This window comes from Neophocaena asiaeorientalis, unplaced genomic scaffold (genome assembly GCF_003031525.2).
Source record: "Neophocaena asiaeorientalis asiaeorientalis breed wild unplaced genomic scaffold, Neophocaena_asiaeorientalis_V1.1 scaffold123, whole genome shotgun sequence".
In the NCBI taxonomy this organism is placed as follows: Eukaryota; Metazoa; Chordata; class Mammalia; order Artiodactyla; family Phocoenidae; genus Neophocaena; species Neophocaena asiaeorientalis.
The window spans coordinates 13,357,657-13,382,200 of NW_020173666.1; the positions used below are offsets into that span (position 1 = coordinate 13,357,657).

At 44.8% G+C, this 24,544-nt stretch overlaps 2 protein-coding genes and 2 non-coding genes across 4 annotated transcripts; 1 reads left to right on the top strand and 3 right to left on the bottom strand.

Moving 5' to 3' along the window:
- Positions 1-759: 759 nt before the first annotated feature.
- ACAT2 (acetyl-CoA acetyltransferase 2) lies at positions 760-14,305 on the top strand. The gene is made up of 9 exons (XM_024747965.1): positions 760-885; positions 1,571-1,705; positions 4,738-4,919; positions 6,880-6,997; positions 10,687-10,830; positions 11,985-12,107; positions 12,649-12,803; positions 13,377-13,487; positions 13,904-14,305. The coding sequence occupies exons 1-9, from the start codon at positions 831-833 to the stop codon at positions 14,072-14,074; spliced, it is 1,194 nt and encodes a 397-aa protein (XP_024603733.1). The 5' UTR covers positions 760-830; the 3' UTR covers positions 14,075-14,305.
- On the bottom strand, positions 14,212-24,544 carry TCP1 (t-complex 1). The gene is made up of 12 exons (XM_024747964.1): positions 24,313-24,544; positions 23,110-23,195; positions 22,771-22,899; positions 21,447-21,544; positions 20,949-21,059; positions 20,460-20,641; positions 19,936-20,062; positions 16,502-16,677; positions 16,005-16,128; positions 15,501-15,693; positions 15,192-15,355; positions 14,212-14,510 (listed from the first exon to the last, which is right to left on the bottom strand). Exons 1-12 carry the CDS (start codon positions 24,374-24,376, stop codon positions 14,294-14,296), a joined length of 1,671 nt encoding a protein of 556 aa, XP_024603732.1. The 5' UTR covers positions 24,377-24,544; the 3' UTR covers positions 14,212-14,293.
- LOC112401680 (small nucleolar RNA SNORA20) lies at positions 15,806-15,937 on the bottom strand. The gene has a single exon (XR_003003618.1). It is a non-coding gene; the product is annotated as a small nucleolar RNA SNORA20 (small nucleolar RNA).
- On the bottom strand, positions 21,142-21,279 carry LOC112401676 (small nucleolar RNA SNORA29). Its single transcript, XR_003003614.1, has one exon. It is a non-coding gene; the product is annotated as a small nucleolar RNA SNORA29 (small nucleolar RNA).

The window sequence follows — 24,544 nt, forward strand, 5'->3', positions numbered from 1 at the left end:
TGCCAAGTGGGCCAGGTATTGAGGTTCCTATAGAGAACTCTGAAAGATTTTGAACTTTGCCCAGTAGGGGATATGAAGTTGGAAAAGGTTTTAAGCAGAAGAGTCATCCAACCTGTGATTACTTGCTCCTCGCCTTCCAGATTGTCCGCAGTCAACCGGAGGAAATCCTTTTGATCTGTGAGACACTGAGACTCTCTGGCTCTCACACACTCGTCGCTACAGCTGATCTTCCGGTACAAGAACTTGGCAAGTGTGGCCAGCCCCACGGAAGGGTACGGACTCCTGCCACTGTTTGCACAGAGAACCAAGTTAACCCCCAAGTAAACGAATGACTGATTATTGGCGTCCAGGCAAAACAAAGGGGAACTTTAAAAAGCCACGAGAGCAAAAGCACACAAAGAGAATGGCCCGCGGGCCTGCAGTTGGGAGGATTCGCACCAAATTCTCGCTGCCGAGATCGAGAGCCCGGGCTGAACGCGGGATACTCTGGTCACCCCACTTTTCACTGACTCCAAAAACATTAAATTCAAAAAAGACAACCTTATCCCCCCCAAAACAAAAACGTCAAGACAGAAACGACAACACCGAGGGGTTCAGATAAACGTCTGAACGGCTGGCGGGCTGCGCGCCTGTGAGTCCCAACTCCACAGTCCCGCCCCCTGCCCGGCCCAGCTCCGCCCTCGCGTCTGCGCATCGGCGCCCGCGGAGGCGGTGGGCGGGGCGCTCTGAGGCTCCGCCCCCAGAGCGGCATGTCAGAGGCGGGGCTGGATCTTGCTCACTAGCCGGCTGCACTGGGCCAGCCGTAGCTCGAGAGGCAGTAGTGCGGCAGGATGAGTGCAGACTCAGACCCCGTGGTTATCGTCTCGGCAGCGCGGACCATCATAGGTGAGCGGTCGGCGGACCCGGCATGGGGTTTGAGGCGCGAGCTCGGCCCAGCCCGGCCCGGTCACGGGGACCCCCCGGGACCTCCGGGACCCTCGGCACCCGGCGCCTCGCGCCTTCCTTGGCCCGCCTGCCTTCCCCGCCCCCTCGTCGCGCGGTGAGGTCCACTCCACTCCGAGTGTTCTGATTGGATTCTTGGGTAGGGCCACTGCGCCTCCCGGCTCTCCCATTGGCTGGGGAGACCCCTGATTGGCCAGCCTCAGGAGACGCCACCTCGGCCCTGTGGCCTCAGGGGCGGGGCCACTGGGTGGTGGGTGCCGGGGCGTTGGGCAGAGGTCGCGTTAGTCAAAGGAGGATTACAGAGAATTGCCCAAATGTCCTTAGTGTTGTATAGATTTCAAAGGCCCTGGACTCGCGGGAGTGTGGACCCCTCTTGTTAGGAAAGCGTGGGCCGCGCCCATCCGCTCGGATTTGGGGAGTGGATGTATAGGTTTCTCGCGGGTCCGCGGCTTCCCCGCACGGCCTGGGGGCCGCCTCCCCGGGGTTCGGCTGCTGCAAGGCACCCACGCTCCTCTCTGTGCCCAGACGAGATGCGGTGGGCGCCTGCGCAGGGGGAAAGCACCGGGCCGCCGGTCCCCCGCCGCCCTGGGCGCGCTCTCCATCGCCCTCGCCTTCCCTTCTGTTCTAGGCTCCTTCAATGGTGCCTTATCCACCGTTCCTGTCCATGACCTGGGCTCAACTGTCATCAGAGAGGTCCTGAAAAGGGCCAGTGTGGCTCCCGAAGAGGTATCAGAGGTCATATTTGGACACGTTTTGGCAGCAGGTAACTCCACAGTGACCCCAGCAGAGAGGTCAGGTTGTTGGAAGCAGCCCATTAACACTCCCCTCCCCCGGCCCCCCACCAACACTCAGAAGCTTGTTTTCTTGCCTCCGTAAATTTGCTTACGGAGTTCCCTCGGTTGGAATACCTCCTGTCGCCCCTCTGTCAAGCCCCAACAGTAGCTTCTCTCCGGCTTAACACTAAGCGTCTTTAATATACTTTTCCTACATTATCCTAGATCACCGTCCTCCACTGCCTTTTCTTTCTTTAGAAGCAGGGTCAGCCTGACACATGGGAGAGTATGCAGGGCCTTCCGTATTTCCCTAAAGTGTCACACATTCAATAACAATGTATTGAGTTCCTCTGTGCCCTGCACTGTGCTAGGTGCTGGGGATAGAGCTCCAACACAGGTGAGTCCTTGCCCGCATAGGGCTCACTTCCGAGCCGCCAAGGTGTGTTGCTGCCAGACTGCCAGACGGGTGCATCACCCCTGGAGGGCTGGCGTAGGTGAATCACCAGTGTCCCAGCTCTCTTCTCATTCCCACTAGGTTCACAGGCCCACGACCACTGACAATTCCTAGTTATTCTTAACTAGTATCACGCTCACTCAGTAGCATAAATTCTAATTACTCCTAGTGATAGTTGCTCCCGCTCACTTCCGGCCACCTTTTGTCCTTACCTTATCTGAGACCAGGCCCGTTTTTCTGTGCATTTACTTTGTAGTTTTGTAGTTCCTCTTCCTAATTCTCCTTTCTCACCTTGTCCTTTTGGGCAGCCTTAAAGTCGAAGCACGCCACTTTCTCCTGACTCTCCAGGGCTTTAAAGCATATGAGTAACTTTACTGGTGGCCCAAAGGTGGCTGCCTTTGGGCCACTCCCTCCTTTCTTCTTCCCAGACCCACGACTTAGACTTACTCTGTTGCCATAGGGTCCTCCACTCCTGGTTTCTGTTTTCTCTTCCATATCTCACCTCACCCCACCTCTCACCTGTGTGGTATCTCCATACAATTAGAATAAAAATAATAGCTGTGTTTATTGAGGGCCTGCTAAGTGCTGGGCCTTTAAAAACCCTGTGTTTAGTGCTTTCATTAATCCTCTCAGGAAGTCTATTGGATCATATTCTCTCCATTTTACGAACGAGTAAATGGAAGTTTGAGAGATTGAGTAACTTATCCAGGATCACAACCCACATCTGTCCTACCTCCTACGCAGGTACCCTCCAGGGTCCTGTAACTAATGTTTACTGAGCACCTGCTGCGCTCCAGGCACTGTTCTATCAGCTGGGGATAAAGTGTTCATATCAGATAGGAATCCTCAGTCTCATGGACCTCACTTTCTGCTAAATGCTAGACCGTTAGTTAATTATGTCCAGCACTACTCTAAGTGCCTGAAGATGGGGATTATGAATAAATACATAAAATTTTTATAAAGGAGTTATTTACCTAAATACAGATGTAATTCACTGTAGCTTAAAAAGCAGGAACCTTAAATAATATTAATGTCTTCTTTATTAACTAGTATCCTATGAATTTAATTCAGAGAACATTTATTTATTCGTTTATTTATTTTTGGCTGCGTTGGGTCTTCGTTGCTGCGCGCGGGCTTTCTCTAGTCACGGCGAGCGGGGGCTACTCTTCGTTGCGGTGCGTGGGCTTCTCATTGCGATGGTTTCTCTTGTTGCGGAGCATGGGCTTAGTTGCTCCGCGGCATGTGGGATCTTCCCAGACCAGGGCTCAAACCCGTGTCCCCTGCACTGGCAGGCGGATTCTTAACCACTGCGCCACCAGGGAAGTCCCCGAGAACATTTTGATACTGTTTTTTAAATAATTTTTCCTGGGACTTCCCTGGTGGTCCAGTGGCTGAGACTCCGCACTCCCAGTGCAGGGGGCATGGGTTTGATCCCTGGTCAGGGAACTAGATCCCACATGCCGCAACTAAAGATCCCGCATACCATAATGAAGATCCCGCGTGCCGCAACTAAGACCCGACACAGCCAAATAAATAAATAAATATTTTAAAATAATAATTTTTCTATTTTCAATCTCAAACTTTAGGCTCCCAGCCTAACCCCAGATTAATAACACCGTGATGAATATAATCCCTAAGTTTTTCTCAGTGACCCATTTGCTAGTTCTTTTCCAACAAACTCACTGAGGAGAGGTGTTCGGTATGGGTATACCTGAAATTTGCAATAGAGCGGCCACTGTATAAACACTGACCTGTTGATAACAGATAATGGTGACTGAAGATATTTGAAACTTTCCACTTCACCCCCTTCTCTGCCAACTTAAGTATGTGATGTATTTCTCCCCATTCCCTGAAGGAAGTGCCCACAGCTGAATTATAGAAAGGTATTGTCAGTTCTGATTTTGTACATATCTCGTTACGTAACCAGTTAATCATGGTGTGATGGATATTAAGCAAGGAAAGAAGTGCTTCTTAGCAGAGTTTCCTCTTTTAAGTAACCCTCTTATCTGCCCAGGTGTCTTAAGCCATGATCAAGGAAGCAAATAACCGTAGTTAGAAACAGAAATAATGCCCCAGTTCTGCCCTCTGTTTATAAGGGAGTGTGTGCTTATTCATGCCCTAGAGAAAGATCAGGAAGACAGTTCCTTCTTACAGTATTAATAACTTCTTTGTGGAGAAGAAAGCCTATGTTCATAAATTTTTTAATTTTTTGTTTCACTTTATTTTTTCGCACATGGCACGTGGGATCTTAGTTCCCCGACCAGGGATCGAACCTGCGCCCCCTGCATTGGAAGCACAGAGTCTCAACCACTGGACCTCCAGGGAAGCCCCGAAAGCTTACATTAATAAAATATCTGTAGAACAGCACAAGATAATATGTATTGAAGGGTCAGACTGGGATGGGTGTGAGGTCCACACAGGTCTTTGCCTCTGCCAGGAACTTGACTTGGCTTGGCTGGGAAGTGGCAAGAGACCCAGTTGGCAATCTCCTGATTTTGCATTCACCTTCATCCCAACATTTTATCTTTCTCTTTGATTGCTGGGAGGCCTCTCTGTTCCTTCCTCCAGGTTGTGGGCAGAATCCTGTTCGAAAAGCCAGTGTGGGTGCCGGAATCCCCTACTCTGTTCCAGCATGGAGCTGCCAAATGATCTGTGGGTCAGGCCTAAAAGCCGTGTGCCTTGCAGCCCAGTCCATAGTGGTAGGAGACTCCAACGTTGTGGTCGCGGGAGGCATGGAAAACATGAGCAAGGTAAGGCCTCTGAAGAGATGGCTCTCGCTGACCTCTCACTGATAAACTCTCGTCCACTGCCATAGCAGGGTAGACCAATGGTATCAGAGCTGGAACCAAACAGGGAACAAGTAAAAAACGCATTGAACCTTGATCCCTGCCTGATTATTAATTATTCTTCAAATTGGATGGGAAATCCAGGTTGAAGAAAAAGCCTATCAACCAGTGTGACTGGAGCAGAATATATTTTTTTCTAAAATGTTACTGGGGCTTCCCTGGTGGCACAGTGGTTGAGAATCTGCCTGCCAATGCAGGGGACACGGGTTCGAGCCCTGGTCCAGGAAGATCCCACATGCCACGGAGCAGCTAAGCCCGTGCACCACAACTACCAAGCCTGTGCTCTAGAGCCCGTGAGCCACAACTACAGAGCCCACGAGCCACAACTACAGAGCCCATGCACCACAACTACGGAAGCCCACGCACCGCAACGAAGAGTAGCCCACTTGCCGCAACTAGAGAAAGCCCGCACCCAGCAATGAAGACCCAATGTGGCCAAAAGTAAATAAATAAATAAAATTAAGTGTTACTGAAGCGTAAAATATTTTCTGAATTAAACCTGTAACATTAGTCAGTTGATATACTTCGCTTTAAATTTCTTTCTCATTGTGAGTAAAAGTTGAAAACAGATGATGCCACTTACCTTCCTGCACAGGACAAGGAATATTCCAGGGACCACATTTTGTTGACCTTCGGTAAGTATAGAATATGGAAAAGAGGACCACTGAGTAGTGCCTTTCTCCAGTAGGCTTGCCAGGTGGGATTGGTTTCACCAAGTTCCATCCCTCAAATCGGCACAGTGGTGAAAAGGGAAAAATATATCCCCTGCTTCCTGCAGGAGTTCAGGGTCTCACCTGGGGATCCCACGGGCAGAGGTCAACTCAGCCCCACATTTGCGGAGGCTCTGGAGGAGGCAGGGTGAAAGTAGCAAACATAATCGGAGTGATTCTGATGGGACCGTACTAATAGCTGTGCTTTTAAACACGCAGACATAACAGCCCTTAGTCTTGGTATTATTCCCAGTTTACAGGTAAGGAAACTGAGGCCCAGAGCCTGGACTCCAATAGAGATCTTCCGACTCTTAAGTCTTTCCATTCTATGACAGCTGCTATCGAGTTGGTAGGAGTTAAGAGGATCCCCTACTGAGAAATCTCCCCTCATCAGTTAATTAAGTAACCTGATTGTTCTCCCTGTAGGCATTATGTGTCCCATCAAAGTAAGTAACACATTGTTCCCATCACTTAAGCCCTTTGATGAGCTCTTCATTCAATAGGTAACTAGTTGCTTCTTTGGAAAGAATAAAGAGCTTTTTAAGGAAATAGGACACAGAATGCGTAGGTTTGTTTGACAGAAGACTGGAAATGGGTGGGGAGGAGAGCAATGGGTCTCCAGGAGTAGGAAGGGTGGAGTAGCCTGTTGATTCCAGGGGTCTTCAGGCCCTGGGCCCTGGGTGGGGAGGAACATGGACTGGAACAGGGGAGAAGGGTCACAAGGGGGACTAGGTGAAGACTGAGGAATCACTGGAGAGCTGTTTTGGGTTTTTTTAAACATATTTATTTTTGGCTGCATTGGGTCTTCGTTGCTGCGCGCGGGCTTTCTCTAGTTGTGGCGAGCAGGGGCTACTTTTCGTTGAAGTGCATGGGCTTCTCACTGCAGTGGCTTCTTTTGTTGCAGAGCACGCGCTCTAGGCGTGCAGGCTTCAGTAGTTGGCACGCTGGCTCAGTAGTTGTGGCGCACGGGCTTAGTTGCTCCGTGGCATGTGGGATCTTCCTGGACCAGGGCTTGAACCTGTGTCCCCTGCATTGGCAGGTGGATTCTCAACCACTGCGCCACCAGGGAAGTCCCACTGGATAGTTTTGAGTGGGATCCTAAGGAGAGGACTAGTTACAACCAAGCCTAATCTATTGGTATTTGTTGTTTTCAGGCTCCTCACTTGGTTCACTTGAGGACAGGAGTCCGGATGGGGGATACACCACTAACTGACAGTATGCTCTGTGATGGGCTGATAGATGCATTTCACAACTATCACATGGGCATTACAGGTAAGGCAAACATGGCTGAAAACATACTAACTGTAAAAAGTTTAAAAAAGATCCTATAATAATCGGCTTTGCAGGTGCTTTCCTCTTTCAGGGCAGGGACTGTGTCCTAATCATTTTGTATCCCTGATGACAGGGATAGTTCCCATTTGATGAAGCGAAGTGGGGACGTATTCCCTCTGTCCTTTGTGACTCCTTGATTGTCAGGGAATGTTAGTAGTGGGAGGTGCCTCAGAGTTCTTCTGGATCAAACTCTCACTTTACCATATGACAGAACAGAGCTCACAAATAGTGGCTTTGTGGCAAAGGCAACATCAGAGATAAACTAGTACTTCTGGTACCTAACTCTGTCTTTGTTGCACTACGCAGTCAGGTCTTCATCCGTCTAGAAGGCTCCTGTGGTCTAGGTGTACTGGCAAAGCAACTGGAAGATCAAAAGAACTCCTGTCTTTACTGCATATAAATGTAAAACTTAAGAACATTTTAAGTTTTGAGTTAAAGAAACCAACCCTGAGAGGTTAAGTATCTTGCTCAGATGCCTGGCAGCGGCTCTAGTTCTGCGAAAAGAATTCTTGTGAAAAAGATAAGGAGGGGAAGGGTGAGGTTCCAGGCAGAGGGAACAGTGTGTGTGAGTGCCTGGAAGGGAGGGAGGGCTTGGAGAAGCGGGGACAATGAGAAGTTCAGGGCGTCTCTGTCGCTGTGGGACTGACAGCTGCAGCAGAGATGGCTGGGCACCGCGGGCAATGTGTGCTGTACTAGGGCCTAACGTGTCAGTTTCTCAAAGTGCCATAGTCCAAGCTAACTGCCTCAACATCACCAGAGATGGTCATTAAAAATTTAGCTCCCCAGCCCTTTCCGAGGTGTCATGGACTGAATTGTGTTCTTCCAAAATTCCTATGTTGAAACCCTAACCCCCAGGACCTCAGAATGTGACCTGTACTTGGAGGTGGGGCCTTTTAAGGGGTAATTAAGTTGAAATGAGGCTTTTAGCCTGGGCCCTAATTCAATCTGACTCGTATCCTTATCAAAAGAGGAAGAAATACCAGAGATGTGGGCACAGAAGACCATGTGAAGATATAGTGAGAAAGCTTCCAAGGAGAGGGCCCTCAGGAGAAAACAAGGCTGCCGGTGCCTTGATCTTGGGCGCCTACCCTCCTGAATTGTGGGAAAATAAATTTCCCTTGCTTAAAAAGAAAAGATAATGGCTCAGGCCATGATGTAGTAATTAGTAAAGACTAGACCTCCTACTATAAACAAGTATAAGACTGGTCAGAATATATCAACCGTTTTCAAACAGCCAACAATCATGCAAAACTGAGCTTCTTAAAAGAAGGGAAAGGCCCACTATAACTAGATTTCTACCTGGGGCTGCTTTCCTAACTTTTTATCTGGGGAAAAGTGGCTTCAAAGAACTGGAGAGGTAGAGATCAGAGTCTGGGGCCGCTCAGATGGCTTAGTTTGTGGGGCAGAGCACTGGAGAGAAGAGGAGGCGCTCCAGAAATCTGCGTAAGGGTCCCCTTAAGGCTTTGGCCAAATGTTTAGCTACGGATGTTCAGGGCAACACTCTACAAGGCCTAGTAGAAGCAGCTTCTAGGAAAATGAATGGAGATTTTTTTTTTTTTTTTTGGCTGCTCAGCGTGGCATGCAGGATCTTAGTTCCCCGACCAGGGATTGAACCCATGCCCCCAGCAGTGGAAGCCTGGAGTCTTAACCACTGGACCACCAGGGAAGTCCCTGAATGGAGATTTTAGATTGCTGGGGGACACAGCAATGTAAACCAACAACAGTAGAGACTTTACTGAACCCACTGGACACTCCATTGGCATCTAAGAAAGGCCACAGTTTAGGGTAGGGCCCAGGGTAAGGGCTACTCTAGACCCAAACTAATTATCTTAGAAACAAATTTCAAACAAGTTTCTGTCGCGCTTCAGATACTGTGTTTTTACAAATTGAACGTTTGTGGCCACCCTGTGTCAAGCAAGTCTGTCAGTGCCATTTTTCCAACAGCATTTGCTCACCTCAGGTCTCTGGGTCACATTTTGGTAATTTTTGCAATATTTTCAACTTTTTCATTTTTATATTTGTTATGGTGATATGAAAAGCCTGGACCTAGAATATCCAAAACAATTTTGACAAAGCAGGAAACAGAAAGGTCTTTGATCTTTGATGTTACTGCTGGAACTTGCTGAAGGCTCAGCTGGCGGTGAGCATTTTTTAGCGGTCAGGTCTTTTTAATTAAGGTGTGTGCATTAAGATATGGTGCACACATAATACACCACACTAACTTTACAGTGTAGAAATATGGTGGATGCTACTTTAATCGAGTGAGCAAACCTAACATCACCTGAGATAAACTCCCACCTGTATCCTGATAAGATTCAGTGAGGGACTTCCCTCGTGGTGCAGTGGTTAAGAATCCCCCTGCCAATGCAGGGGACATTGGTTCGAGCCCTGGTCCGGGAAGATCCCACATGCCACGGAGCAACTAAGCCCGTGCGCCACCACTATTGAGCTTGCGCTCTAGAACCCGTAAGCCACAACTACTGAGCCCTCGTGCCACAACTACTGAAGCCCGTGTGCCTGGAGCCTGTGCTCTGCAACAAAGAGAGGCCACCACAGTTAGAAGCCCGCGCATCCCAATGAAGAGTAGCCCCCGCTCGCCGCAGCTAGAGAAAGCCCCCGCGCAGCAACAAAGACCCAACACAGCCATAAATAAATAAATAAATGATTCAGTGAGAAGATAGTATATAATCATCATTCAGTGCTTTCACACATAATCTAATCTTGAGGAAACATGAGTCAAACAAACCCAAATTGGTGACATCTGACAAAAGAACTGGCCCCTGGCCTTCAGAAATATCAAGGTTAAGAAACACAGAGACAGGGACTTCCCTGGTGGTCCAGTGGTTGGGACTCCTCGCTTCCAGTGCGGGGTGCGGGATCCATCCCTGGTCGGGGAACTAAGATTCCCACATGCTGTGTGGCCAAAAATACAATAATAAAAATAAAAACATGGTTTCCTAGAACTACTGAGCCTCACATAGCACATCATAAACTTAAAAAAAAACAAAAAACAAGGATAGTCTAAGGAGGTGTTCCAAATAAAAAGAAACTAAAGAGATGGACAGTGAAATGCAGTGCGTGATCCTGGATTGGATGTTACTGGACTGAACAAATAATTAGCTCTAAAGGGCATCATTGGGTCAATAGGTGAAACTTGAATATGGACTAAGAATTAGATAACAGTATTTTATCACTGTTAAATTTCCTGATTTTGGTAGCTGTGGTTGTGTAAGAAAATGGCCTTTGTGGGGGTGAAATATACAGTGAAATTAAAATTTAGAGATACAGGGGCATGGTGTCTACAGCCTTCCATCAAATGGTTCAGAGAGTGATAAAGCAAATGGGGCAAAAAAGATGAACGACTGGTGGAGCCACATAGATGAAACTTCCCGAAGTGATTTTATAGAAAGGAAAAGAGAGGGAAGGAAGCAAAGGAAATGGCTCCTTAAGAATCACTGCAACATTTCCACATTCAGTGGGAGGCAAGATTGCCGCAGAGCACTGTCTCAGTCCACCAGCGAGCCTGCCATTGTTGGGTCTCAGTGCTTGTTTAAAGGTGAAAAACTTGAGCTACCAAAAGCCAGTTCCTAAAAATGTTTGGTTTTTGCTTTATTTTTTTTCTTTCACAGCTGAAAATGTAGCCAACAAATGGCAAGTGAGTAGAGAAGATCAGGACAAGGTTGCAGTTGTGTCCCAGAACAGGACAGAAAGCGCACAGAAAGCTGGCCATTTTGACAAAGAGATTGTACCAGTTTTTGTATCTTCTAAAAAAGGTGGGTGTATAAGTCATAAAGGTGTTTTTATATATATAAATTTACTTACTTATATTTTTGGCTACGTTGGGTCTTTGTTGCTGCGCACGGGCTTTCTCTAGTTGCGGCGATCGGGGGCTACTCTTCGTTGTGGCGCGCAGGCTTCTCATTGTGGTGGCTTCTCTCATTGTGGAGCACGGGCTCTAGGCAGGCGGGCTTCAGTAGTTGTGGCTCGCAGGCTCTAGACCACAGGCTCAGTAGTTGCGGCAGGCGAACTTCAGTAGTTGTGGCACATGGGCTCAGTAGTCATGGCTCACGGGCTCTAGAGCTCAGGCTCAGTAGTTGGTGGCGCACAGGTTTAGTTGCTCCGTGGCATGTGGGATCTTCCCGGACCAAGGCTCGAACCCATGTTTCCTGCATTGGCAGGGGGATTCTTAACGACTGCGCCACCAAGGAAGCCCAGTCATAATGGTTTAAACATCAACGGGGCTATTTATAAGTAAATTATTAATATTCAAAAGAATAACATATAGGAATGTTTATACATCGTACCTCAGTTGTCTTTCAGGTTGCAAAGATATATTCAGGATAGATCTGAATGTGAGGTAGGGAAGGAGACATGGGAGGCTGTGTCAGCATCCAGACACTTTTCGCCCAGGGTCTCCACGTGGCTGTGTAGATGGAGCGTTTTAGGAGAAATTGGAGAAAGCAGCCGACCTTTCTACGCCTACAGGCTCAATCTCCTCCGAAGCAAATGCCCATTACTTCCTGTTGCTTCTGTGTGTTTCATATTTGAGGGTGGATCTTCTGGGGTCACTTAGCTATTCTCTAATATGGAACGCTCTAGTCAAGTTCCGTTACTGATGACTGACATCGATTATGCCCAGCCTTTATGAGACTGGCTTTGACACCCTAGATCCAGTCAGTTGTAACCAGCCAAGACCTATATACCCCAAATCTTAGCAACCTTTTAAGCAAAGAAGTCCCTGTAACTGCCTTCCTCAGAAAGGGCTGTCTGGATATGGAAAACATGTCTTTACAGTAATTTGTACTAGTGTGTACTTTCCTATTGGAATAAAAGTATTTTATAATAAACCTTTTCTTCCAAATGTGAATCCTTCTATATCATGTCTGAGGAACTACTAATCTTGGATAACCACTTTCCCTTTTCTCAGGTCTTACTGAAGTTAAAACAGATGAGTTTCCTCGCCATGGGAGCAACATGGAAGCCATGTCTAAGCTAAAGCCTTGCTTCCTTACAGATGGAACAGGAACCGTCACCCCAGCTAATGCTTCAGGTTAGATTTTCTGAAGGGCAGTTGTGGGAGTATTATCTTCTGCTAGGTCTACTAAGTTAATACCTTTTTAATTTCATTTCATCAATTATTTATATACAAATTACTCTAAAACCTTGTTTTCGTTGCTTTAGGAGAAAATGTAGTTTTGATCATGTTTCTTCATGTTTAGATTTATGACTTAACCTGTACAACATACTGAAAAATGGATTTGGTTTCCTCGCAGTATCCTAACGAGACACACAAGTGAAAAGGCAAATTAAGGAACTCCAGATTTTATCTACCACCTCTGTCCTTTTCCAAAACCTGGAACTCCCATTACCCCCTATGAGGTCTGGGATATTTCTTCCATTTCTTTTCATTAATCTCCCCTCCCCCACTGCTTTAATCTTTCCGCTCTTTATCCCATTGGAATGTTCTGTGGTCTGTTATATCATCTTGTCAAAAGGTATTAACTTAACCCATGTCTTCAGGTGTTGGAGAAAGTAGACACAGGTATGTAACTTAGCAATGTTTTGGAAATTAAGACATTCATATTTTACAGGAATAAATGATGGTGCTGCAGCTGTGGTTCTTATGAAGAAGTCAGAAGCTGATAACCGTGGGCTTACACCCCTAGCACAGATAGTTTCCTGGTCACAAGCAGGTGTGGAGCCTTCCATTATGGGAATAGGACCAATTCCAGCAATAAAGCAAGCTGTGAGTTTAATTTCCAATGTTAGCACCTGTCCTTTTTGTTGCTAAAGCCTCTTTGGGACCAGACCAGTAACTTGTAAATGTTTATTAACTTCTACCTCCTTCAAACCTTCGCTCAGATCCTTCCCACTCCAAAATGCTGAGACTGAGCTTGATTTTATTTTCATATTTATTCCTATCAGGCTTCATTTGCATTGTCTCAAAAGGAGACATCCTCCCATTAGCCTTAAATGAGCTTATTCACTTAATTATATCTATAGTGTTCTTTCCCTTCCACGAAGAGCAGCCAGCATTTGGATCATCTGCTTTATAGGGCAACTAGTTCTGCCCTATAACCTCACGTCCACGTGTTAAGTGGTTCAAATTTGAAGACAGTATAGAATTTCCAAGGGGTGTTTTATCCTTAAACCTTTTAGAATTGGTGTCACCAAGGCAAAATGTGTTACCACTTGGAACTCAAAGTGGCATTTTCAAGAGATCCTTCAATATCACACAGTATATTCTGCTTCTACACCTATAACGAAGAATGGTTCCACTTGAGTTTTTAGACCTCTCTTCCATTAACCTTTCCTTTAGGTTGCAAAAGCAGGTTGGTCGCTGGAGGATGTTGACGTATTTGAAATCAATGAAGCCTTTGCAGCCGTGTCTGTTGCAATAGCTAAAGAACTTGGATTAAACCCAGAGAAGGTAAACCTGAGCACGCAGTCCTGACGAGAGCTTGCAAATAAACATTCACAATGCGATCTTAATACTGTAAACAGCAAAACACAGGATGTGTCCCAGGTACTGGCCATACAGTAAGGGGTGGGTGCCAGGTAAGCTCCCGTTGGACTTGGGAGTTCACTTATTTTATTGCTTCCTAAGGCAAAAAAACTTGTGTGCATTAGTTCACTTCCCACAGGAAGAGGGTATTTTCAGTCTTAAACTAAGGTAGTCGGAATGGATGTCACAAGGGTACAGATCACTTCCTAAGCAACTTGAACTAAGAACTGAATTTGAAAGGGTAGTTAACCGGTATGACATTAAGAGGAAAAAGACAAGTTTGGGATTCTAACTTTATGTCCAGAGAACAACAAATGATACAAATCTTATGTACCCCTTAGGTCAACACTGAAGGAGGAGCTATAGCCCTGGGCCATCCTCTCGGAGCATCTGGCTGCCGGATCCTTGTTACCCTGTTGCACACGATGGAGCGCAAGGGTGGACATCGTGGGGTTGCTGCCCTGTGCATTGGGGGTGGGATGGGAATAGCAATGTGTGTTCTGAGAGGATGAAACTGCTTAACCTTTAATTATGCTTAAACTAAACGTGAACCTCATTTCTTTTTAAACTAATAAAATACTAAGTTAGTGAAATCAGAGGACCAAAGTGAGGATGGAAACTATCTCCCACTTCATAAGAATCCCAAGACTTGACAGCTTTTTGCACTTTAATGTGTAATACTCGAGGTACAACAAGATAAATGCATCTAACATTGTCATAAATAAAAGACATCAGTCATCAAGGGCTCCAGAGTGAACAGCATCTTCGTAACCTCCATGCTTATCATCTTTGCTTTCTGGGTGTAATTTAATAAGATCATCAATTCGAAGAATGGTAATTGCAGCTTCAGTTGCAAATTTCAAACTTTTAACTTTAACTATGGTTGGTTCAAACACCCCTGCTTGTTTGTTGTCTCGGGGTTTACCATTGACCAAGTCAAGACCAATCCTGCAATTTAGAAAAAAACCTATTAAATGGCCTCTTTCATAGTTCACACCCATCCTATTCCACTCCTTTAAAAGTTGACTAGGGGGACTTCCCTGGTGGTCCAGTGGTTAAGACTCCATATTCCCAATGCAGGGGGCCTGGGTTCAATCCCTGGCCAGGGAACTAGATCCCACACATCACAAATAAGAGCCCGCCTGCTGCAACTGAAGATCCTATACGTCGCAACTAAGGCCCAGCGCAGCCAAATAAATATTTAAAAAGTAGTCTCATTAGTGCCAGCTACTCCATTCAAATGTTAACCTTGGGAAACGCTGGGACCTTACAGTAGATCCCTATAAGTCTAAAGTAATTGATTATGGATAAACAAATTCAGCACTGAAAGAGGTGTAGAAAGCCTAGATGGTAGTAAAGAAATTGTTTCTAAACATCATTTAATATCTTAAAAGGAGGTTGCTTAAAAACAGGTGTGGACTACCCAAAAATAATTTCCTCTCTGGAACCTTCCTACTGTAGGTAAATGACTCTACCCACAGCAGCAGGGAAAGGTGAGGAATCCGATTTGATAACTAAGACACACCAATGCTAATAATCACTAGTCATCATCCTTCGTGAGTTTAAAACAAAAACCAAACTACCATATATGATATACAGATGACAATGAAAAATGTTAAGTATGCTTACCATTTTAGATTTTTGCGTTCTGGGTTAACCTGAGCCTCATTATGAAAAGCTCTTAATTTTGCAACCAGATCTATGGAGTCCTGGGCAGCATTAACGGCCAGAGTATTGGGAATAACAAGAAGAGATCTTGCGAACTCGGCAATAGCAAGCTGCTCCCGGGAGCCCTGAGAACAAAGACAATGAGGTGTCTTCACAGGAGGAAGAAAATTAACACCCACAGTGGCAGCTAAGGTCGCAGAAGAGACGTATTCATGTGAACAAAGTGCCGTGCCCTTCCAGAAATGAAAACGGGCTTCCAGATGTTCTTACCATGCTGGTTGCGTAGTTTTCGAGGTATATGGACAGGGCCGCTTCTACGGCGCCGCCACCAGGAACCACAGATTTCGACTCCAAAACTCTCTTCACCACACAAAGCGCATCATGTAAAGAGCGCTCCATCTCGTCACACATGAAATCATTTGCGCCGCGTAAGATGACCGACGCAGAGGTACGAGCCTTAGTGCTATTTCAAAAACAGGGAAATTCTCAAATCAATGCTTTAATAAATCCGTGCAGAAATTCAATCTAAGTGCCTTGATTAAATCCTGCTTACACAGGACATTTAGACACGGAAGCAATGTCTAGACCATGGAGAAGAGATGAAATGGTTACTTCACCTCAATTTACAATGGCCCAACATTATTTTATCCCATGCGTATAACTGCTTATATCACTGAAAGACTATATAGCAGCAAATAAATGGGAAGGTGACCTATTTTCACTCATTAATAAATAAAATCTCTAGAGCTTTATAATTTAGAAAGTAGCTCTTACTTTTTAATCAAGATCAGTTCATCATCGCAAATTCTCTCCTGTACCACCTCTTCTGCTTGTCCCAACATTGAAGCTTCAAAAGTTTCTTCACCTTCCAAATTGGCCAGGGTCGACAGAATAGTTGCTATTAAAGTAATTACAAAGATCTGTAAACACTGTTCTTCCATGAATATTTTCAAATCCTGCCTTAGATTCAGACACATGTATTGACGACAGAGGTGTCATATAAAGGTAAGGTTAGGGTTTACATTTAAGCATCAGGCAACCAACTGTCCTTTTATCCTAAGATGGAACCATGTCACTTTGAGGTGGAGGAAGTAAAAGAACTTACCCAGTTACAGAAAAACACGCCTCTACACACATATTTGTAGCACAAAGCATTAAGGGAGTAAAAAGTAAAAACTGTTACGTTTCTGGAGCTGCTTATTGTTAACATCCAATGTAAAGGGACACTGTCCTGGGTAGTAACAGTATCCGAGAGCCGGCAGGAGACTCACCTCCGGAAGCTTTAGCAACGCGTTTAAGGTCCCTTTTTAAAACTCTTCGAACTGCCATAGCACCAGTCTCCACAAAATACTTCAGACACATGTCGTCAATTCCACCAGTGGTTAGAATAACATTGGCACCAGTTGCCAGGATCTTCTGGATTCGCTCCTTGGTGATATCTGATTCTCTACAAAGATAAATATTTGAGTAGTAACCTAAAGTTATCTGCTGTGTTTTTTATGTTAAATACAGCTCAAACTTCCGTTAAGTATTTTTCACAAATAATTGCAGATTAAATTATATTAACTAGGGACTTCCCTGGTGGCACAGTGGTTAAGAATCTGCTTGCCAATGCAGGGGACACGGGTTCGAGCCCTGGTCTGGGAAGATCCCACATGCCGCGGAGCAACTAAACCCGTGCGCCACAACTACTGAGCCTGCGCTCTAGAGCCCGCGAGCCGCAACTACTGAAGCCTGTGCACCTAGAGCCCGCACTCTGCAACAAGAGAAGCCACCGCAATAAGAAGCCCGCGCGTCGCAACGAAAAGTAGCCCCTGCTTGCCGCAACTAGAGAAAGCCCGCGCACAGCAACAAACACCCAATGCAGCCAAAAAAAAAAAAAAATTTATTCTCTCCCTTCTATGACCAGAATTTAAATCGGTCCAATTTACAGAAAAGGGATTAAAAACCACCAGTTAGCTCTCCCCCACCCCAATTTGAGCTCTTAACCAAGAACTGTGGTTAGAAAGGAAGCAGCGTCCCTGCCTTCAAGGATCTGGGACAACCAAACTCCAGGGCTAATGTTACTCAGTGCAGTACAGAGACTACAAGTGCATGAGAGCCATGCATCCAGCCTGGCAGGTGGGACAAGGAAAGCTAAAGGTCTGGAGTTAATACAGGGGTCCAGAGTTGAAACTGCAGGTGGGATCAAAAAATGAAGAAACTTGTAGGTTCTTGTTAGTCTTGTAGGGATGTTAGTGTGAACTGAGAAGTTGTTTAATATTTTTAAGTGAAAGTAACGTTATCAATCTGTGTTTTCAAAAGATGAAGGAATGAAGACAACAAGGTGATAACTGGAGGTGAATCTATCTGAGAATATATGGCCTGAGCAGATAAGTCAAAGTTTATGGCTTGGGTAACTGGGAGGTTCAGCCACTGACTCCTGGAGTGAAATAAATGCTAACAGGTTGGGCTGCAAGATGACAAAGTTCCTGTTTCAACAAGATGAGTCTGAAGCCCCTGGGATACTCGGGTGAAACTGCCAGAAGGAAATGGAAATCCCAAACTACGGGAAACATGCACAGATGTGAAAAACAGCCAATATAGAGACAGCTGAAGCCAGTTTACTCATTCAAAGAATAGTAGAGGAGATCAAAGGATCTTAGTGAAATGAGTTAAAGGTGAACCTCAAAATAAAACTCTGTATATACACTAAACAAATACTGCACGTCAAACATGACACTAAGGATGGGGGCTACAAAGCAAAGGAAATCATTCAGCCTCTACTTTCACAGAGCTTACAACTGCAGACACAGAAATATAGTTAGAAACTGTGCTTAAGCCCCAGGAAGACAAAGTATAGGAGCTCACAGCAGAGAATAATTCAGATTGAGGGGGAAAGAAAAGATTCTTTGAGATTTATCAACTAAAAAATAAACTAAAAAATTAACCAGTCAAACAAGTAGGCACGGGCTTCCCTGGTGGCGCAGTGGTTGAGAGTCCGCCTGCCAATGCAGGGGACACGGGTTCGTGCCCCGGTCCGGGAAGACCCCACATGTTGCAGAGCGGCTGGGCCCGTGAGCCATGGCCGCTGAGCCTGCGCGTCTGGAGCCTGTGCTCCGCAGCGGGAGAGGCCACAACAGTGAGAGGCCCACGTACCGCAAAAAAAAAAAAAAAAAAAAAAAACACCTATCCTAGAGTGAAGGGAAGCCTGCAAAAGGTTCTGGCCTTGCAAGCAACGAGATCCACTTGGCTGCTGTGAGGAGAATAGCCTGGGCGGGAACAAGACTGAAACCAAGACGACCAGCTTGGGTGCCTCTCCAATAGTCTGGGCAAGAAAATGGAAATGGAAAAGTAGGTGAATTTGAGATTTAATTTATAGATAGAAATCAAGTGGTCTTGATGACAGATGAAAAAGGGAAAGAGTATTAAGTAAAAAGGAGTTACAGACATTTCCCAGTCTTCTGCCTGAATAGAGGGGTCCCTAACTAAAATGGCAAAGAGCAGATCTGGGGGTATCATCACAAGTTCAGTTTTAGACATAATGACTTGGAGATGCTTAAGAAGCATTCAATCAATTAAAGCTCAGAGAAATAGATTTGGGAGTCTCCAGCACAGAGACGCTGGCCACCCAAGCACAGGAATACAGACGAGGTAGTATCACAAAACTGCTCCATCCTCAGGAAGTCTTTCAAGCAGTCAAAGGCTTGAAAAAGGTCAAGTGGAAATTGAACATGTCTAATGAATTTCACAGCCGTGATCACTAGTGACCTGAGCAAGTGGTCCTCCAGTGCAGAACACAGTTGAAAAGGGTGTGAGAAATAAAACACCAGGAAGGTTTTTGTGTAAATCACTCGTGACATCTGGCTATGAAGAACTGAGGAAGGACAGAGTAATTGGAACACGTGGGGGCACAAGAGGCTTTTATTTAGGGATAAGAGAGGTACAAGTGGAATCCAGAAAGGAAAGAGTAGAATTAGCAGTTGAAGATGCAGTTGAGAAAGAATAATAGAGGAAACAAGACTCTAAAAGCAGAAGGCGACAGGCTCTGAATACTTATTCTAGAGGGGCTGACCTCTGATGGAAAGAGTACACATGCAGATAGATGTAAGAGTACATCTTGGGACTTCCCTGGTGGTCCAGCAATTAAGACTTCGTGCTTCCACAGCAGGGGATGCGATCCCTGGTTGGGGAACTAAGATCCCATCTGCCGCATGGTTCGGCCAAAAAACAAGGGAAAAAAAAGGGAGTATCTCTTCCCGACTAGCTCTCTAGCATGCCAGTCAATAGATATGGACGTATGAACTACCTGGTACCTGGCAGAATCAACACTATACTGTTTGGTTCTTGTACCACTTGAGGAAATACGCTCCTGGATGTATCTTCAAGCCTTAATATCAATATACTCATAAAACCAAAATTCCATAGAATGTTGATTTTCATGTATCACCCAAATCTCTCTTAAATCATCACCATGTTTTCTAATTTTCCAAGCAGTTTGGGTAAAATATAGTTTGACTTCAGTTAAAACTTTGGTTAAAAACGTTAATATTTAAAGTCCTCCAAGACACTCACTTGAAAACAAAAAAACTACTTGCCTAATCATCACACCCTGCTACCTATTAGACCTACCGCTCATTCTTCTTAGTTTACTGTCACCTGCTCTAAAAAAGGGTACTTTACAAACACCCCCTGTCCAAGATCAAAAATGAATCTCTCAACATACCTCTGTCTAATCTGGTCCAGTTTTTCAGGGTCTGTAATAACCACTTGTACACCAAGCTTCATTTTTGTTTTCTGCAGGCTGAAGTCAAGGCAAGCAATTTTTGCATTCACTATTCTCTTGGGCATGCCTAAAATTGAACATAACGTTAAGTACCTTTACAGTAACTATAACATTGTTACCTTTTATAAAACACACCTATCCTTAGAGATCTGCAGAGATTTTAAATTGTTGTATGTAAACGAATTTAGATTTTATTACTTTTACCCTTAGAAACAAACACTTAAATGGCATTAAACACACGTGTTTTCTTTTAATTTGCATTTTTCTTAAGTTATATGTAATTAAATTACAAAAGAGGAATTGGCAACATTATGGACCATTTCCTTTTTCTCTGGGCTTCACTAAAGAACAGTAAATGCACATCCTGGATAGTTCACCTGAAAATGTAGTTATACAGTCCACAAACAGCTAACTTTATCCTTTAGTATTCTCGTTACATGACCAAATCAAACCATAAGTCTTACCCTGGGATCCCACCACACAGTTGAGTGCATAGCCATTGATGAGCATACTCTCCATCTGACTTCTCCCATGGGCTTTCAGAATATTAATGGAATTGACTGGATAGCGAGGCTGGCCTCTGACATCCGTGTATTTAACAGCAAGTACTGCGTCTACCACCATATTAGCAAAGAAATCTCCACTTCTAAGCCAACAGTTAAGGAGAACAAGAGACTCGGGATGGACAGCGGGCACACATGAAAATCAAGGGTAATTCAAAGGCACTTCCTTTTAGCAATCTCATCAAAGAAACAACCATTATATACGCCACCAAAATGTTAGAGTATTATTTATCACTGTCTGCATACTACTTTTACACATACTTTTTATTACTTTTCCCCCTAGGAAAGAAGGGAACAGGCAATTTCAATACAGCATCATCTGGCAGAAAAACTAACACAGCGTCTTACTTTTAAAAAAGCCTACACTTTACTGGACTATCACAAGGATACATTCCAATGATTTTGGAAGACATCGACGTCTTAGCAGCATTGATCAGGCAATCCTTTCCAAGTTCATCAGTGTTAATAATTAAATTCTCACTGATATAACGCACTGCTTCCCTGTTTGAAGTGTGGGGAAGAAAACATAAATTCATTACTCAAAATTTTTGCTTTATCATTGTGTCAGGATGTCAGAGGCATCAATTTTCTGTTCAGCCATTTCATATAGGAGGAGGACACAAATAATCCTCCCTCTTCAGATCACGGCAATTTTAATCTATCCCATAAGCATAGCCACTATATCTATTATTAGGAGATAACGTGGTAGTCAAATGGGAAGAAAAGGATACTGGCCCAACTTCCTACTTCAAATGTTTACTTAAATGCTAAAATACAACTTTTTCAAAGTAAGATTTAGTCATTAATTGAAACATTTAAAGAACAGACTGTTGGCAACTACTACATTAAATAATACATAAAATTTTCTCTGAATGTAAACAATCTTACTTGCAAGCAAGTCGATAGCCACTAATAACTGATGTGGGATGAATTTTCTGTTTGACAAGTTCATCTGCATTTTTTAGAAGTTCTGCTGCAATAATAACCTGCAGAGAAAACATCCATTACTCTCACAATAGCCTGACATTCATTACGTGCAACACATATGTACAAACAACACTAACACGCATCAGATATTAAGAACCAGGATGGTAACAGTGGTGAAATGCATAACTGCTTATTAGAAACCAGAAAAAAGACACCCCTACACGGTACTGTATACGCAAATAGCTAAAGCCCGATAAGAGTCAGTACAACAATAGGAAACACATCCATTACTCTTCAAGATGACGTGGTCAACATAAGCTAAATGAAGAGCCTGACCACTCAGATTATCTGTACTATTTATTTATTTATTTGGCTGTGCACGGCTTGCAGGATATTAGCTCCCCAACCAGGGATTGAACCCAGGCCCTCGGCAGTGAAAGTGCGGAGTCCTAACCACTGAACCGCCAGGGAATTCTTGATCTGTACTATTTTACGTTATTATTTTAAAAATCATCCTTCTAAGTACACCAAAAATTATTTTTTAATTAAAAAAAATTTTGAGAAAATTTAGTCTGCATCTTTTGGGGGAAATTATAGTTACATTTTAAAAACTATGTTATCATAAACAAGTTACTTAACAAAGACCATTATCATTATTTTAGAAGAGATAGATTTCATTCTTCCATGGCTTAAAGTTTAATCTAGAAACAACCATCTTCTACCACAAACCACTGCTTGTTTCTTTACAGCAAATTATTATTTGCTCCTCACCAAATAATAGTGTTTCTACTACATCAGGGTGCTGGGTGATCTTCAAGGAGTTTAAATCATGTTACTGATCGTGTTTACAAACTTTCTCAAACTCCCATTTGAACTCATGAGATCACTTGTCAGCCTTTAAAATATAAGAACATGTTGTTTTTAAAAAACTGGTAAGGTTTTAGGAATTCCTGGGCCTCAGGCTGTGAGGGGAGGAGAAAAAAAAGACACTTTTTTTTCCTTTAAAAAGAAACCATTAAAAAAAATTCTGCGTGATGCATGAATAATAGCTGAGAAAAAATTCGTAAAACTCGCAAAAACATTTAAAGTGAGGATTATATTAAATTATCTCTTAAGTTTCTTTTCTACTTGAATTGTACAAACTAGCTATAACCACAAGTCTTCAAATTTTGTTTCTGAACCACTACCCCCAAAACAAATGACCTACCTCTGGCTTCACTTTCTGAAAGTTTGATTTTAAAAGGTATACTAGTATTTAGCCATTAGTCCATTAGTCTTTACCTACCACGGAGGTAGTTCCGTCTCCCACTTCTTTGTCTTGCAGGTCAGCAAGCTCGCAAAGAACTCTGGCTGCAGGGTGTTCCACCTCCAGTAACTTCAGGATGGTCGCACCATCATTAGTAATGGTTACATCCTAAGAAATTTCCCGGGAAAGAAAAACTGACATAACCACCCACAGAAACAGAATATCCCCTAAGTTAGAACAACCCCATTATGATACGTTCACCTTTGGTATACCTTTCAACACTAACATCCTGATAAAAACAAAGAATTTACAAAGCAAGGTGTTTACGAACCGTTTTTTTCCCTTAAAGCGACTAACACGATATTTAGATATACTTACACCAATATCATCCACTAACATTTTATCCAAGCCAACTGGACCAAGAGAACTTTTCACAATATTGGCAATCGAAGCTGCAGCCATGACTGCAGAAATGAAAGAAAGAAATGAAATTAGAAAATCCTTGATTCCAAGGACAATCATTTCAGCCTAAAAAAAGTAAGTGACATGAAACAGCCTCTGAAATTTTCAAATCTACAAATCCGTCCCAATTTGAAAATTAGCTATTAAAAGTCTAATACGGGGAGGGTAGTGGCTAGTAACACACAGTCTGAATTCAACCGCCAAGGGGACGCCAAGTGTTGTAGAGAATACCCACTTTATTGTCTCATAAAATTAAAACATAATCTACTCTTCGACATTTCAGATTCTGCCACTCCACACAGAACAGAAATACATACGTATCAGCCTTTTCCTTCAGACTCTGGTAGGTTTAAGAAAAAAAAAGTTCTATTAAAATTAACAAGACTTTGTGAATCAAAAAAGCGGTAATCCAAAGGTTCTGACTATACTTCAAATTCGTTCATGACAAAAATAGGAATCTATCAAATGACAGTACGAGGGACTGGCATTCGTAACTTCTGAAGTGTAAACCATCTCAACAATGCTTTAAGCGGTTAAAATCTACTAGATAAAATGTTTTATCTTTTAACATTCAACAAAACCTTCATCAGCTAGCTTTGTTACAAGAAGTGGTCAGCGACAGGTGGGGTACGGACTGAATCTGCAGGGGGACCACGGGCAAGTCGTCTTGAAGAGTGGCCGATGGCCATTCGCCCCTCAGTAAAACGAGCCGTTAAAGCCAGTTCTTCCTCGTGAATGGCCCTAAAAGGAGACCCAGAGGTTGCGGTGGACACCCTTCCTGATTACCATCAAGACAAAAGGGCGCAGGGCACCCGGCCCTCTGGGACTCGAGGAGCGGCGGCACGTGTCGGGGCGCGCCTCGCCAGCCTCAGGACCGCAGCATCCGGGCAGCTCTAGTTAAAACCGCGCTGCGCCCTCGGGAATGCCGCGCTCCGGGAAGAGGGCGCTGCCGCCCCGAAGCGCCGAGACCCGCCGCGGGTCGGAGACGCCGCCCGTGCCACCCGGGGGGCCCTTTCTGGGGAGAGAAGGGAAGGCGTGAGCACCGCAGCCACGGCCCCAGCGAGGCAGGGGAGAGTGGCGCACCGCCGCGGGCCCGCCGCAGGCCTCGCCCGCCCTTACCGTTCTGGGAGCGGATCGCCTCCCCAGTGCTGCGGTCCCCGAACACGGACAAGGGCCCCTCCATCTTCGCGGCAGGGCACACGTCGAGTTTCACTCACACCGCGGGCAGCAAGCGTCTTGTTCCTGGGCCGGGCGGCGGCCACAGCAGCGGCGACTGCGTGGATCTGGCCTGAGCTACGCCGCGGGAGCTGCTGGGAATTCCACTCCACCCCGCTCCGTGGCCGGGCCGCGG

What these genes read in the sequence shown, in the direction of transcription:
- ACAT2 (XM_024747965.1), top strand. Translation starts at nt 831, where the DNA reads ATGAGTGCAGACTCAGACCCCGTGGTTATCGTCTCGGCAGCGCGGACC. An exon ending in TGGACACGTTTTGGCAGCAG is followed by an intron (nt 1,706 to 4,737) that starts GTAACTCCACAG and finishes TCCTTCCTCCAG; the next exon opens with GTTGTGGGCAGAATCCTGTT. An exon ending in CTATCACATGGGCATTACAG is followed by an intron (nt 6,998 to 10,686) that starts GTAAGGCAAACA and finishes TTTCTTTCACAG; the next exon opens with CTGAAAATGTAGCCAACAAA.
- TCP1 (XM_024747964.1), bottom strand. Translation starts at nt 24,376, where the DNA reads ATGGAGGGGCCCTTGTCCGTGTTCGGGGACCGCAGCACTGGGGAGGCG. An exon ending in CTGTGTGGTGGGATCCCAGG is followed by an intron (nt 20,063 to 20,459) that starts GTAAGACTTATG and finishes GTTCAATTTTAG; the next exon opens with GCATGCCCAAGAGAATAGTG. An exon ending in GAACGCAAAAATCTAAAATG is followed by an intron (nt 14,511 to 15,191) that starts GTAAGCATACTT and finishes TCTAAATTGCAG; the next exon opens with GATTGGTCTTGACTTGGTCA.